Below are 15,308 nucleotides of genomic sequence, written 5' to 3'. Positions count from 1 at the left end.
TTCGAGAATAACGGTGACTACTATTTATACTCTACCATGTACCAAACACCATGCTAGGTTGTTTATACTATCTTATTTAATTCTGAAATTCTGAAATGTAAATGCTATTACTATCATTTTACATCTAAAAAACTGAGACTGAAAACTCAGAGAATGTTCCAAAGTTATATTACATACATAGTTGGTGAAGGTCAGAATTCACATCCAGGTTTTTCCAAAACCTAAGTGTATTGAATAGGCATAATTACCCAATTACCTAAAAACAGATACTTTGCCAACAAAAGTCTGTTTAATCAAGGTTATGGTTTTTCCAGTGGTTGTGTATGCATGTGAGAGTTGGACTGTGAAGAAAGCCAAGCGCTGAAGAATTGATGCTTTTGAACTGTGGTGTTGGAGAAGACTCTTGAGAGTACCTTGGACTGCAAGGAGATCCAACCATCCTAAAGGACATCAGTCCTGGGTATTCATTGGAAGGACTGATGCTGAAGCTGAAACTCCAATACTTTGGCCACCTCATGTGAAGAGTTGACTCATTGGAAAAGACCCTGATGCTGGGAGGGATTGTGGGCCGGAGGAGAAGGGGACGACAGAGGATGAGATGGCTGGATGGCATCACCGATTTGATGGACATGAGTTTGGGTAAACTCCGGGAGTTGGTGATGGACAGGGAGGCCTGGTGTGCTGAGATTCATGGGATCACAAAGAGTCGGACATGACTGAGCGACTGAACTGACTGAACTGACTGACTTTCTTCCAAGTCACACTGATTTGAGTGTTTGTTATAAAGTAGGCCCACCCAGAAGGGGATTAAGAGGTACAAACCTCCAGTTACATAATAAACAAGTATTGAGGATATAACAAGTATTGAGGATATAATACACAGCATAAGGAACATGGTCAATAATATTATTGTAACTTTGTATGGGGACAAATGGTTACTAGATTTATGGTGGTGATCATTTCATAATGTATGCAAATATAAAGTCATTATATAGGACACCTGAAACTAACATATATCAGCTTTGTTTCAATAAAAACCTTTTAAATAAATAAAAACTTTTATTTTTTAAAAAATGCTAATATATATTCTTAAAAATTATGATACTTTTAATATGTATTTCACAACCTTACCTGTTAAAATCCTTAGAAGATTATAAAGATATTTACATTTAGGGGATAAATGAAAGCTTTGAGCATTATGTAAAACTGATACTGAAAATATTTTTCAGTATTTTTCACATATCTATCAATTTAAGAATATTTCATAATTATAATAAAAAAATTAGAGAATGCTGAATTTATTGCTTCATTCTATAGATAAGATAAGCTCAGCAATTTAAAGTGAATTTTCTAAATTACATAGTTAATAGAAAAGTTGAAATTAATATATTATGTGTGTATTTCTGTTCTACTTCATTACTGAGCCTAAACATGAATATATTTTTTTAAAAATAGAAACAGTTCTCCATCAATCTCCTTCAGAAAAAAATATCTTTATGCATAGTAGTGATAATTAAAAATAATAAACATTTTTGTTTTCCAGAAAGAAAATGCATACTCTTTTAAAATAAACAAATGATGTCCACTTGCCTGTAAGAAAGTCTATAGTTTTCATCACTTACTCTGAATCTTTAATGGGGTAAGAATCACATGGGAAATGAACCAGTCCTCAAGGATAATGACTAGTTTTATTTTAATAAATCTAGAAAGGTTCTGTCTGCTTCAACAAGAAAAAAACTAAGGGATGAACACCTTTCTAATGTCTTCCACAGGATTAAAAGTATATTCAAACACCTCGGTTTATTGTGGTTACTACCATTGCTGTTCTGTTTATTTTCATTCTTGTAACTGGATCATCCAATACCTGATTCTGAAGACACAATTCCAGCATCCTGAGAACTTTTATAAACAAAAGACTTTAAGGCATATGCAAAGCACTTTTCGAAGTCTATTTCTTTTTCACTTAATTTGGGTTTTATGCCCTTAAAAAGATATACCCAAGTGTCATGAAAATCAAGTCTTCAGCAAATTTGTATAATCTTAAAACATAATTTTAAAAATTAATACTATGATGACTGGAAACCTGAGAAAGAAGAGGAAAGGAGAAGGAAGATATTATTTGAGAGAAAGGCGTGGAGAAACCAGATAAAACTCTACCAGACTTTTGGAAAATGGAACTGAAGGAGAGAAACTGCACAGCCAGCACTAGCTCTCTCTAGACAAAATGTGGTAAAGAAGGGTCAGTGTTGAAGATCTGTTTGCAAATATTCCCCCATTTATTCTATCAACTGGATATTAATTTTGCTTAATAAAACCCTTTCATAAAATGTAAAAATATATCCTTGGAGAGTTAAACCTGTAGGCTCTTGATATCTTCACTGTGAGTTACGATAATCAGATTGTGTACAACTAAGCAAACCTAAGGAGAATGTAAGTTTTAACAAAGCATGAAACACTTCAGAGCAAAAACTATAAAGATCTCTAAAACAGTCTTACGACAGAATGACTGAGAAGGGTGGAATGATGAGACACTAAGGAAGGATACTGTAGTAAGAGGAAGTGAAAAAAATACCTACTTTACGATTTTGCCACAGAAAAATAAGAGGTTATGACTCAATGATCTCAAAGTTTCCTTCCCACTCTATAATTCTATGAGGGTTATTATGCAAAGAATGAATGTTTTACATAACAAATCATAATATATTATAATTTCCTTCCTGGAATCTACACCATCCAACTATTAAAGCAAAAGAGTTTTATTTCCTATCTCAACAACATAAAAGAGGAAAATGTATCAAAAGTAGTTCCAGAGGACAAAAGAGCTTTCTAATAAATTAATAGTGCACCCTTCAATACTGTGATCATCAGTATTTGATAAATGACTCAATGAAATCAGGGGTCCAAAACAGATACAGATATTAGAATGATCCAAAAACCTTTCCCCAGAAATATACTAAATAAGAACCCCCATCAGTCAGAGACACCAAAACTGAAGACAGGAAAGAATATTTCCCTACCAACCTAAAGGCATTCTCCTTCCCATTTCCCTTTGCCCCCATCCACTTGTTACCTTACTACAGTTGTTCCTTCAGTAACACGCACGGGGCTGAGATTCACAGGTCCACTTACATGCTTAATTTTTCCCCACTAAATAGAGTACCTGTATTTTCATCTTACAGATCTTTAAATTAATGAAGAATGGGAGAAGTATGTGTTCCATTAGAGGTCACACACATGGAATCAAAACACTAGAGTCTGAGTCTGATTCTACCCAACGGTTTCCGCTTCTGGACCTCGGGTGAGTCGTGTATCGACTCCCTCGTTTCTGAGGCACAGACAGCAATAAGTGGATTTTCCACTGCGCGAGATCGACACCCCTAACCCCTACGTGGTTCAAGGGTCAACTGTACCTTCCTTTCCACCTCTGAATCGGCCACCAGTCAGCTCTGACTCCATCCATAGTCGCCTCTGCAGACCTATCCCACATAGCGTCCCTTTCTATCTGCTGTCGTGCGTAGTCGCTCAGTCGTGTCCAACTCTGCGACTCCATGGACTGTAGTCTGCCAGGCTTCTCTGTCCATAGGGATTTTCCAGGCAAGAATACTGGAGTGGGTTGCCATTTCCTCCTCCAGGGATCTTCCCAACCTAGGGATGGAACCCAGGTCTCCCGCTTTGCAGGCCGATTCCTTACCGTCTCAGCCACCAGGGAAGCCCTGCTAGTCTCCCTTAAATCACTCCACTCAGAATTACCCACACCTGCGGCTTCCATCTGCCTGCTTCCACCAACTCCCTAGCACTTTCCGGCTAAACCAGCGGGTCGCGCAGGGCACCCCATTCTCCCACAGAATAAGAGGATCTGTTCGAACACGACTTGGAGAGGGTTGTGCTTCTGCACCCCCAAAACCAGAACTCCTCCCTTTCCCCTCGGGCGTCCTCACTCACAGCGCACAGTGTGGAAGGCGCAGCGAGGCTGCTTCTCAAAACTGCCCCCTAACTTGAGAACTCGCTCGCGGCTGTCAATATGCGAAGGTCCAGCTGCTCCATTCATCCTTCTCCTGCGGCTCTGACTTTGCCTCTGCCGCTAGCGCCGACTACCAGTTGCCACCTCAGCCTGTTCGAACCAGCTGCGCTTGCTGAGGCTAGAGCAGCCACCACAGACCCCGCCCCGCGCCAGCCGAGCGCCGTCCCACTGGGCGCTGATTGGCTTCCTGGAGAAGGGCGCCCCGCCCCTTGGCCGCGAGGCTCCTGGTCCCTGCGCCAACTTCACGCGTTGCGACGCACGCAGCGCCCGGGAGGCCGCGCTTCTGAGGTACACCCTGGGAGTCGAGTTTTCTGGTGGAGCGACGCGAGGCGGGAATGAGGTAGCCGACTTGAAGTGGCGCCTGGGGAAGGAGGCGGCCCCGGGATACCCAGAGGGCAGGACCACAGGCTTCTGGACCAAGTGACCGGGCTTTTAGGAGCTATTAGAGGGAGAACCGGCCTTTTTGAGGAGATGTGGTGTGGAAACAGGAGGGGGAGGGCCGGAGCGTGGGCGCGAGGCCTGATGTCCTGTCTGAGGCCTGGTAGCGCCAAAGCCGGGTCTAGAATCCGGAGTAAAGGAGCCCGTGGCCTTAGAGCGCAGTCCGTGGACCTGACTGGGGGCAACGCTGTTACCTCAGCAGTTATTTCGCCTTATGTTCCTAAGGAAGTTTCTGGTGGTATTAGTGCCGGGATGGGGGAGGGGTTGAGGGGAGGGTGTTAAGAAGCGGGGATAAAGATTCAGAGTTAGGAACTGCAGGTATTTAGGATCAGTTGCAGCTAGGTTGCATTGGGTTGCTGTCTTCATTTGTTTTCTTCACAGAGATCCTTGGCGTTAAGGGCACGGCCTGGAAAAAGAGATTCCCAGAAGATCAAGGCCAGAGAGCTTTTGCTCTGGCAACTGGGTAATAGCATTAATTATTGAAAAATAATGTCTTGTTTTTTTCCGTCTAAAAAGTTGATGACTCTAAGAGTAAAGATGACAGATGTGCTGTATTAGAGAAGCACCCAAGAGAAAGTTTATGAATGGTTGCCGTAGCAGCGGTGGCTTTTCAAGGTGATTGAAAGCTCCTTTTCTTAACTGCTACCTTCTCCAAATTGTCATGTATTCTTCCAGGCAAGAACGTGAACGTGGCAGCCTTAGCCTATCTGCTTGTCTAAATTCTGCTCTTTTAAAGTGTACTAAGACTGTTTCCTGTGGTAGTTAAGCACTCAGGTTCTGGAGCCAGAATCTTTGGGTTTGAACCCCAGTTTCATACTCCACAGAGTGACTTGTGTGAACCAAAGTTAGGTATGCTCATCAGTAAAATTTTGGGAAAAAAAATAATGGTCCTTATAACTTACACTTTTTCAGAGGATTAAATGAGGTAGTACAAGAAAGCATTTAAAACAATGTCATAAAGTAAAAGCTCTCTGAATGGTTATTATTTCTCAGATTTGACTGTTATGTAACATTTTAGGGCCATCTTTGGTGGCTGCCTTCTTTTCCAAATTTTAAATTATTCTAAGAGGTAGGAATTATTATTTTGTTTACAGGTTAGAAAGCTTGTTCATGGAAGCCCAGTCTTCGGACTCTATATGTTTTTCATCCTTATCTATATTATGTATTTGGCATTTAAATATTTTATAGAATATTTTATTTTACATATGTATATGTATGAGTATGTGGACACTTTTCTTTCCTAATCTGAATGTGAGCCGGGAATCTGTCCTATATAAAATCTTGGTGACCCTTACCTTTGTCATAGAGCCGTGTGCTTGTTTGGTGATGACGGTAATGTTTCAGTAATGTTTTACTATGTTAACCAGAGATCAAGAACAGTGTTATAAGCCTGTCTTACTTTTAAAAAGGCTTTACAGCAGAAATCAAAAGTTTCCATCATATAACAAGGGTAAAAGTAGAATCTCAAGAAACTGAAGTTTTGGAATACCCAAGATTTGTGTGTTTATTCATTCTTTCAATCTACATAAATATTAAGATATTAAGTACCTACCACCCACCAAGTACCAGTCTATCCTCTGGGAATATACCAGTGAATCAAAGAGATAAGAAGGCAGCCACCAAGAATGGTATGAGTTTTGCCCTTGTGAAGCTTACCTTCTAATGTGAATTTTCTCTAAACATATATTTAAATAAACTATATTGTACTAGCTAGCCCAGGAAGAAATAGATTAATGAACTAAATAGAATCCAAAAATATATTGAGGTGACATTTCAGGTTGCTTCTCTTGTATCCATTCATGATAAATTACCTCAGGAGTTTATGAAAGCTAGGTGCATTTGTTCTTTTTTCACCAATCTGTAACTTCATCTAACTTTATAGCTTCCTATCATATACCATTCAGAAAACTAACTTACATATGTTTTGAAGGTTAACTTGTAAGTAAATGAAGATACAAATAAAACAAAATCATAAAAAATGTAGAAAAATTTAGAAGATTATATTTTAGCTATTAGGATAGGAAGGACCTTTGTAAGCATGACACCAAAGGTAGAAGTCATAGAGGGAAAGATTGTTATACTTGACTACATAAAAATTGTAAATCTCTGGTAAAATGTAATTAAACTTTAAAAGATAAATGGCCAACAAGGATAAAGTGTTTATGAAAGTGAAAGTGTTAGTCCCTCAGTCCTGTCCAACTCTGCGACCCCATGGACTGTAACCTGCCAGACTCTGTCCATGGAATTCTCCAGGCAAGAATACTGGAGTGAGTTGCCATGCCCTTCTCCAGGAGATCTTCCCAACCCAGAGATCACACCCATGTTTCCTGCATTACAGGCAGATTCTTTACCTTTTGAGCTACCCAGGAAGCCAAAATGTGTTTACAGCCAATGTAAAAGATAAAGGGTGTCTAATCCATGTATAAAAAGCTTAAAGCTTCTACAAAGGAATAAGACAAGCTAATAGAAAAATTAAGGGGTATAAATAGAAAATATGTAAAAAAAAGAAATGACCAGTAAACGTGAAACATGTTGAACCTCCCTAATAATCAAAGAAACAAATTAAAACAAGATGATACCATTTTTCACCTAGCAAATTGACAAAAATGCAAAATATAACATTATTTACTATTAACGGCTTAGTAAAATGAGCACCTTCAAACATTGTTGCTGGAAATGTAAATTGGAACATCCACTTTGGAGGAAAGTTTATTGTCTAATGAAAAAATTTAAAAATATGTATCTTGCCATCCAGCCATATGACTTGAAGGGGAAAATTCATCCCACAAAGAACTATCATGAGTACATAAGACATGTACTTTGATATTCATTGCAGCATTCCTTATAATGGCATACACTCTGAATGACTTCCAATAGAGGAGATGCTTAAATATATTTTGATGCACTATTATGAAGGAAGCATAGCATAATACAGCCATTGGAAAGAATGAGATTAACTCTGTCCACTTTCTTGGAAAGTTGTATGCCTTCTGTGTGCCAAGAGTTGTGCTGGGCTTTTTAAAAAAATATTTCCAGAAAACTTGTTTTTTTTTAATAATTTATATTTTACCTAATAAGGAATGCTTTCTGGATGCCTGTATTATGACCAAAAATGTGAACTGTGGTGCCATTTATGAAGATCAATAGCATAAAAAGTGTTAGAAATAGGTTTTTGGAAATATGTTTCGTGTTTTTTACTCTTTTATGTGGGAAGGGATATAATGAACATTGAAATGGAAATTTGAGTCATATTGATACTTACTCTACCACATAGAGGAGGGATGGTGGAACGATGAAGGTTTCTTCTTCAAACTTTACTTTTTTTTAATCTGTAAAGTGGAGATGATTAAAGGCTCTGCCTCATAGTCCTGTTGTAAGGATTAAGTGAGATAATGCTTATGAAAGCACTTCACACGGCGCTTAATTCAAAGTAAACAATGTTATGTTGCTGCTGCTGCTAAGTCACTTCAGTCGTGTCCGACTCTGTGCGACCCCATAGACGGCAGCCCACCAGGCTCCGTTGCTGCTGCTGAGTTGCTTCAGTCGTGTCCGACTCTGTGCGACCCCATAGACAGCAGCCCACCAGGCCCCGCCGTCCCTGGGATTCTCCAGACAAGAACACTGGAGTGTGTTGCCATTTCCTTCTCCAATGCATGAAAGTGAAAAGTGAAAGTGAAGTCACTCAGTCGTGTCCGACTCTTAGCAACCCCATGGACTGCAACCTACCAGGCTCCTTCGTCCATGGGATTTTCCAAGCAAGAGTACTAGAGTGGGGTGCCATTGCCTTCTCCCCAGGCTCCGTTAGCCTTTATTAATTATAAATAAATAACATCTGTACTTTTTATGGTTTCTTTGAGCTTTGAATGCCTTAAAACTTTTTTTAAAGAAAAGGTTTAGCAACAAATTAGGATATGGATTTTTTTAAGATAATTGATTTTGTTTACTATACTATTTATAAACAAGCTTTGGTTATTTTATAATAAAATTTATGAATTATGTGTTGGGAATCCCCAAGACTAACTTCAGGTTCAGTGATTTGCTAGGAGGGCTCATAGTTCTCAAGATATAATTATATTCATAGCTATGATTTATTATACTACGAGGACACAAAATAAAGTCAGCAAAGGGAGAAGGCACATGAGGTGAAGTTCAGAGGAAAACATGTACTCTCTACCAAGAGAGCCCTATCCCAAAGGAGTCACATAGAATAGTGCTTAATTCTTCCTGCAATTAATTGTGATAATGTGTTGAAGTGTAGTCTACCAGGGAAGCTCACTAGCAACTCAGTGACCAGAGTCTTTATTGGAGGATGGTCATGTAGGTGTCCTCTGCTACCATATACCAGAATTCCAGACTTCAGGAAGGAAAGCAGGTGTTCAACATAAACCACATTGTTTTTACAAACAGTTTAGGCCCAGTGAACCACACTAATATTAAGAAATTGGTGGAAACCTCCTGAAATCCAAGTTCTTAGACACCAGCCAAGAGCCAACCTTATAAGGAGACCTTTAAAAATGATAGTAGTCTTAGGCCTGTGTTGGGCTTCCCCTGTGACCCAGTGCTAAAGAATCTACCTGCCAGTATAGGAGATGCAAGAGATGTGGGTTCAAACCCTGAGTTGGGAAGATCCCCTGGAACAGGAAATGGCAACCCAATAGCAACTCCAGAATTCTTGCCTGGAAAATTCCATGGACAGAGGAGTCTGGTAGGCTACACACAGGGTCTCAAAAAGTTGGACACGACTAAGCACACACGCACACACAGGCTTGGATTAGCTCTTTTCTGCACACTTTCTCTTTCATGATAAAAGAAAATGAACTCCTAACCTAGGATTGTTGTGCAGATTAGAGTGAGTGTGAAACACCAAGCACAGTTTCGGACTCTTAGTGCACAATAAGCAGTACCTACTGTAGCTGTTACACTAAGATATAAGAATCTCTAACTTTAGAAATCCAAGTTTCTTCCTTTAAGGAAGAAATGAGATAAATCTATCTTTCACTTTTCAAACCAAGCCAAGCTATTGCCATTTATGTTTCATACGTTATTTAGGGGGTGACCTAACTAAGGACTGTTGACCTTTATCTTTCTGATTCTGTTAAATATAGGTGGTATGAGAAATGAAGCCAACAGGTACAGACCCGAGAATCTTATCTCTGGCTGCTGAAGTTGCAAAAAGTCCTGAGCAGAATGTCCCTGTTATACTGTTGAAGTTAAAAGGTAAGAAAATCTTTTTTGTGATTGGCTAATTTGTTTAAGTAACAAAACAAATTCCATCATATTAGCATTTGTTTTTAATTTGTTCAGTGAAATCTTAACATTGTGATAAAGCAGTGATTTCTTCCTTTTTAATGTGTTTTTAGTTTTTATTCAGCCTATAGAAATACAAATAGCTCTTGGATTTATTGAGCATAAATAAGTATATCTTATTTCCTTTTGCCTTAGAAATAATAAACAACACACCTTTAGGAAGCTCAGAGTTGAAGAAAATCAAACAAGATATATATTGTTATGATCTCATTCAGTATTGCCTCTTGGTCCTCAGTCAAGATTGTTCTCGTATCCAGGGTGGTTGGACTACAGTTTCCCAGCTAACACAGATATTAAGGTAAAACGAAGCAATAAGTCAGCTTTTTGTTGAGGGATATAGTAGTAGATTCTTATTTTCAAATTTGTTTTCTTTTCTTAAAATCTTGCTAACAAACATTGACAGCTGCTTCCATGGTATGTTATGGATGTATATTGTTCCTAACTGTACTTGTGAATATTTCACTGTCTAAAATTTCACTCCATAAGCTCTGAGAAGATGGTGATCTTGTTTCATTCTCACCACTGAATCCCAAGGACCTTATAAACTCTTTACTGACTAAAGAATATTGAAGAAACAAAGAGATTAAGACACTGGCTCTACACTGGAAAAACTTAATGGTAGAGATGGGATGATAGTCATGTGGATTTATCAAAGAAGGCAGAATGAAAGAGGTGCTGAAATGAAAGGCATTTCAGGAGAGATACAGAAACTATTCATTTCACAGTATATTGATTTAGCTATCTCAAATTTATATTTCATTAGTAACCCAAATCATGCCAATAAATTTAGAAGTGGCATTTACTTATCTACTGCCATGCTAGAAATTAAGAGAAAAAGAGATCAAAATCTTTTTTTATATAGGCAGCAGTAAAATAAGCCAGATGTTCTCAGTGTCTAAGCCGCTTCCTAATTAACTGAAAATGTGCAGTACTAATTGGATCTTAGTTTTTGAAACTGCTTGCTCATAACTAAAGATAGATAAAGGCCAGATTCAAGGTATACCATTAGGTATACCTTAACAACTGTATGTAATATTTTTATACCTTAATTTTCAAGATTATTTCCTGAAGTAAATAAGGCCTTATGTCTTTGTTTTGTTAGATATGTTAGCTCATGGAAATATTGATTGAGCTAGACTCTTAGAAGTAGACTCCAAGTCTCAAGAAATCCACATTTGTGAATGTACAAAAATGTATTTCATTTATTAACATTTTCAGTAAAAATAGTACTTTTAATTAACTTGAGAAACAAAAGGGAAAAGAGAAACTGATGCATGTGGGTATAAGTCTCTGACCTTTAGAACCAATATGCAAAAGAAAGGATGTATTAAGTTTTTAGTATACACATATGTAGTAACTGTTACACAAGCCTCAGGCATCAGTACTTACTCATTAGAGTACAAACATAGAGATTGTTCTTGGATTGGGGACTTTTTTTGGTATTAGTTTGCAGAAATACTTTTTATTATTGAACCTTTTAAATATACTCATTTCATACCTACGGAGTGACTTTGTGTATGGTTTCAAGAGGACCCACCATTTCTCTAAATGACCTTTCATTGTATGCTGTGGAATGTGTCTACTAGAGTTTTTGCTGTTTGTCCTTCTGATGTAGGGAGTATGCAATCAGATATTTTGCAGGTTTTAGGAAAGGAGATCTCTTGGAAAGAATTGGTATAAAATTAGAGTGTTCCATTTCCTAATCTGTCCCTTGTAGACTAATACTATCCTAGCTATTTTTCAGCTGTCTGATGTCTAAAATGTATCAGTTAACACATATGTTGCTGCTGCTGCTGCTGCTAAGTCACTTCAGTCGTGTCCGACTCTGTGCGACCCCATAGACGGCAGCCCACCAGGCTCCCCCGTCCCTGGGATTCTCCAGGCAAAAATACTGGAGTGGGTTGCCATTTCCTTCTCCAACGCATGAAAGTGAAGAGTGAAAGTGAAGTCACTCAGTCGTGTCTGACTCTTAGCGACCCCTTGGACTGCAGCCTACCAGGCTCCTCCCGTCCATGGGATTTTCCAGGCAAGAGTACTGAAGTGGTTCTCAAGGTATTCTATTGCTTTTAGAGTGTGTGTAGCCCATTCACCGAAAACTTGGCCTCTCTCTTTATTGTGAGTCAAGTGTATTTTGTTTCCTGAAGAACTGACAAGTAAGTTTTTAGAAAATAGATGTCCTAGCTCTAAATATTGGAGAAGGCAATGGCACCCGACTCCAGTACTCTTGCCTGGAAAATCCCATGGACGGAGGAGCCTGGTAGGCTGCAGTCCATGAGGTTGCTAAGAGTCGGACACGACTGAGCGACTTCACTTTCACTTTTCACTTTCATGCATTGGAGAAGGAAATGGCAACACACTCCAGTGTTCTTGCCCCGAGAATCCTAGGGACGGGGAAGCCTGATTGGGCTGCCGTCTATGACCCGCACAGAGTCGGACACGACTGAAGCGACTTAGCAGCAGCAGCTCTAAATACAGGCAAAATTCATACCACTGTTTACTTATTAACAAAGTTGTTACACTAACTGTCCATTAAAAATTCTTTACTGGCTTGACAACAAAAGAAAGATACTAAAAATTCTCATTAAGACACAGTGTCTAGAAGCCTTAGCATTTGTCTAAAATTTGTAATTGGTGCAAACTGAGTCACAAACTTATGCTCTTATTTCAGCCATTGCTGTGTGGGCTTGGAACCAGGAGAAGATGCAGAAGAATTTTACAATGAATTACTTCCATCGGCTGCAGAAAATTTTCTGGTTTTGGGGAGGCGATTACAAACATGTTTTATCAATGCAGCTAAGGTATGTTTGTTTACTTAGGGATTTGTGTTTTGTAGCCAAAACTGTTTAATTCTTGAGATGATATTCCACATTGTTTTTCAGGTGTGCAATATTTGGCTGAAAGTACAATTAGAGTGGCTTCCAAGGTAGCTCAGTGATAAATGATCCACCTGCCAGGCAGGAGACGTGGGTTTAATCCCTGGGTCAGGAAGACCCCCTAGAGAAGGAAATGGCAACACATTCCATACTTCTTTCTTGAGAAATCCCATGGACAGAGGAGCCTGGTGGGCTATAGTCCATGGAGTCACAAAAGAGTCGGACATGACTTAGTGATTAAACAACAACTAGAGTATTGGATTTAAACATTTTAGCTACAAAAAACCTTTACAGTTGAAAATTTTACAGTGCTGACTGAAGCATATTGTATGACACTATGCTTTTTGAAGTATCTGCTTTACTACTCAGTTTTGAGCAACACCCATAGATATTTATTTCCATAGCATAATTTCTACTGTAATTAATAGTAGAGGAAAGTATTGTTCTCTAAGCCCAAGGCTTTTCTTTGTTAACTCCAATGGTAAAGAAGAATAAAGGTGAACTTTCTGTTGCTCATTCAGATCCTCTCTGGTCAGAATATTTCAGCCAAAACATTTGGGTTCATATCAGTCCAACAAATATTTCTTGAGTGAATTATGCTGAATACTATATGTACTTTTTTTTTTGACCCATGGATTATTTTGAAGCATGTTGCTTAGTTTCCAGATAGTTGAGGATTTTCTTGATATTTTATTGTTATCAGTTTCTAATTTAATTCTGTCATAGTCAGATAACATACTGTGTCATTTCAGTCCTATGTCTCCTGCATTGGCAGGCAGATTCTTTACCACTGAGCCACCGGGAAAGCCCTGGATCTGATTTCTTTTTCTGGCTGTGCCAAAAACTAACTCTGGATTCTTACACAAATCACTTGGTTTCATTCTTCCTCCGTTTCCTCCTTTGTAAAATGAATTTCCATCTCATGAAGAGCTCAGACCATTATGAAAGCTTTATGTTTTCATCAAAGCACTTTTATTTAATATTCCCCATTTAAAAGCAGTAATAATTATATTATTTTCATTCATATTGTCATTCAATACTTTCCATAATACTTTCCTATTTGTTACTATGGTGTTTGTATAGAGATAAAAATTTTTTTAGTATATCCATCAAAGGGAGTAAATCAGCTACAAAAAAAAAAAGAGGGCCCCTTGACCACAGAAGAAATTAAAATTGGTGGATAAAAAACATGGTGACAAGAGAAAGAGGATTCAGTGCACAGGCCCAGAAGGGCACAGAAGTAGTGTCCATAATCCAGGCAGGAAGCTACTGTCTGAGTCTATGACTCAGGTGCCAGTGGAGCAGGTGCTGGTGTGATGGACCAGCTGGTTGAGCAGGAGGATTGGCTCTCTTTGACTTCAAGGCCCAGCCTCTGCCTCTGAGCCCATCCAGGTCCTCCTGTAGCACTTGTTTGTTGATGGGTTATCATGGCATCAGCAGCACAGACTAAAACAAAACAGTTTGGACTTTGGTTTAAAATTAATTAAAATTCTGTTTCTGCTGTAAAAAAAGAATAAAAAGAAAACTGAACTTATGTATTAATTCTGTCTACCTAGTTGTTTGTCAGTCATAGTTCAGTTCAGTTCAGTCCAGTTGGTCAGTCGTGTCCAACTCTTTGCGACCCCATGAATCGCAGCAAGCCAAGCCTCCCTGTCCATCACCAACTCCTGGAGTTCACTCAGACTCAACGTCCATCAAGTCAGTGATAACCATCCAGCCATCTCATCCTCTGTCGTCCCTTCTTCTCCTGCCCCCAATCCCTCCCAGCATCAGAGTCTTTTCCAGTGAGTCAACTCTTCACATGAGGTGGCCGAAGTACTGGAGTTTCAGCTTTAGCATCATTCCTTCCAAAGAAATCCCAGGGCTGATCTTCAGAATGGACTGGTTGGATCTCCTTGCAGTCCAAGGGACTCTCAAGAGTCTTCTCCAACACCACAATTCAAAAGCATCAGTTCTTCGGCATTCAGCCTTCTTCACAGTCCAACTCTCACATCCATACACTACCACAGGAAAAACCATAGCCTTGACTAGACGGACCTTTGTTGGCAAAGTAGTACCTCTGCTTTTGAATGTGCTATCTAGGTTGGACATAACTTTCCTTCCAAGTCATATATATATATATTTTTAAATTAGTTGGTATGTTGGTAGTGGAGTACATAGTAGGACATACATAGGATTTTATGGCCTAAACTGAAAACTTGTTAAAATATACATACATACAGGCATACATACATATGTGTATACACACACACACACACATACATACATACATATATTCTATGTTTAAGAATAGAAAAGCATCTATGCCAGAATTTTGAAGTGACTTAGGGATAAATTTTGTTAACCGGTCTCAGAGGCCATGAATTTAAGGTTGACATTATCTGATGGACTTTTAAAAGAAAGTACTAATTTTAGGAACCCAGCAGTATTCTTTGAGATTGGTAGCAGTGAAGATTATGTGCCCTTTCTTTCAGTGAAACTCGCTAAGGCAGTTTATTGGACTAAAGGGATTCTTGATCTAATGTGGCACTTCTTTCTTTTTTGATTATTGTTATATTTGTTAGTACATGTCTGTTTAAGCACCTATCTAACCCTGAACTAGAATAATAGAAAGAAAATGCTTTCATTATTATAAAGAGTAACCATAGCAATCGTATTTTTGCTGTTAT

General features: G+C 38.8%; 2 protein-coding genes across 8 annotated transcripts in view; one reads left to right on the top strand and one right to left on the bottom strand.

Moving 5' to 3' along the window:
* Positions 1-4,163, bottom strand: part of EAF2 (ELL associated factor 2) — a 55,754-nt gene extending 51,591 nt beyond the window's left edge. Inside the window, exon 1 of the mRNA XM_027532864.1 lies at positions 3,943-4,163. Coding sequence (XP_027388665.1) covers positions 3,943-4,048 — 106 coding nt within the window. The 5' untranslated portion in view covers positions 4,049-4,163. The remainder of the gene's footprint in view (positions 1-3,942) is intronic.
* Positions 4,164-4,254: 91 nt separating this feature from the next.
* IQCB1 (IQ motif containing B1) overlaps positions 4,255-15,308 on the top strand; it is a 45,569-nt gene continuing 34,515 nt past the window's right edge. For 3 of the 7 annotated variants that reach the window (XM_027532504.1, XM_027532726.1, XM_027532261.1), the window contains exons 1-5: positions 4,256-4,361; positions 4,841-4,922; positions 9,565-9,676; positions 9,902-10,064; positions 12,435-12,564. In XM_027532504.1, the coding sequence (XP_027388305.1) occupies positions 9,577-9,676; positions 9,902-10,064; positions 12,435-12,564 (393 nt within the window). In that variant the 5' untranslated portion in view covers positions 4,256-4,361; positions 4,841-4,922; positions 9,565-9,576. Of the gene's footprint in view, positions 4,362-4,840; positions 4,923-4,975; positions 5,075-9,564; positions 9,677-9,901; positions 10,065-12,434; positions 12,565-15,308 lie in introns of all 7 variants that reach the window. The other 4 variants (XM_027532414.1, XM_027532341.1, XM_027532578.1 and 1 more) reach the window with 4 other exon arrangements.

The sequence above is a fragment of the Bos indicus x Bos taurus genome, chromosome 1, assembly GCF_003369695.1.
Source record: "Bos indicus x Bos taurus breed Angus x Brahman F1 hybrid chromosome 1, Bos_hybrid_MaternalHap_v2.0, whole genome shotgun sequence".
Lineage (NCBI taxonomy): Eukaryota > Metazoa > Chordata > Mammalia > Artiodactyla > Bovidae > Bos > Bos indicus x Bos taurus.
Note: the sequence above shows the minus strand (reverse complement) of the source record. Positions and strands in the feature narration are given on the sequence as shown.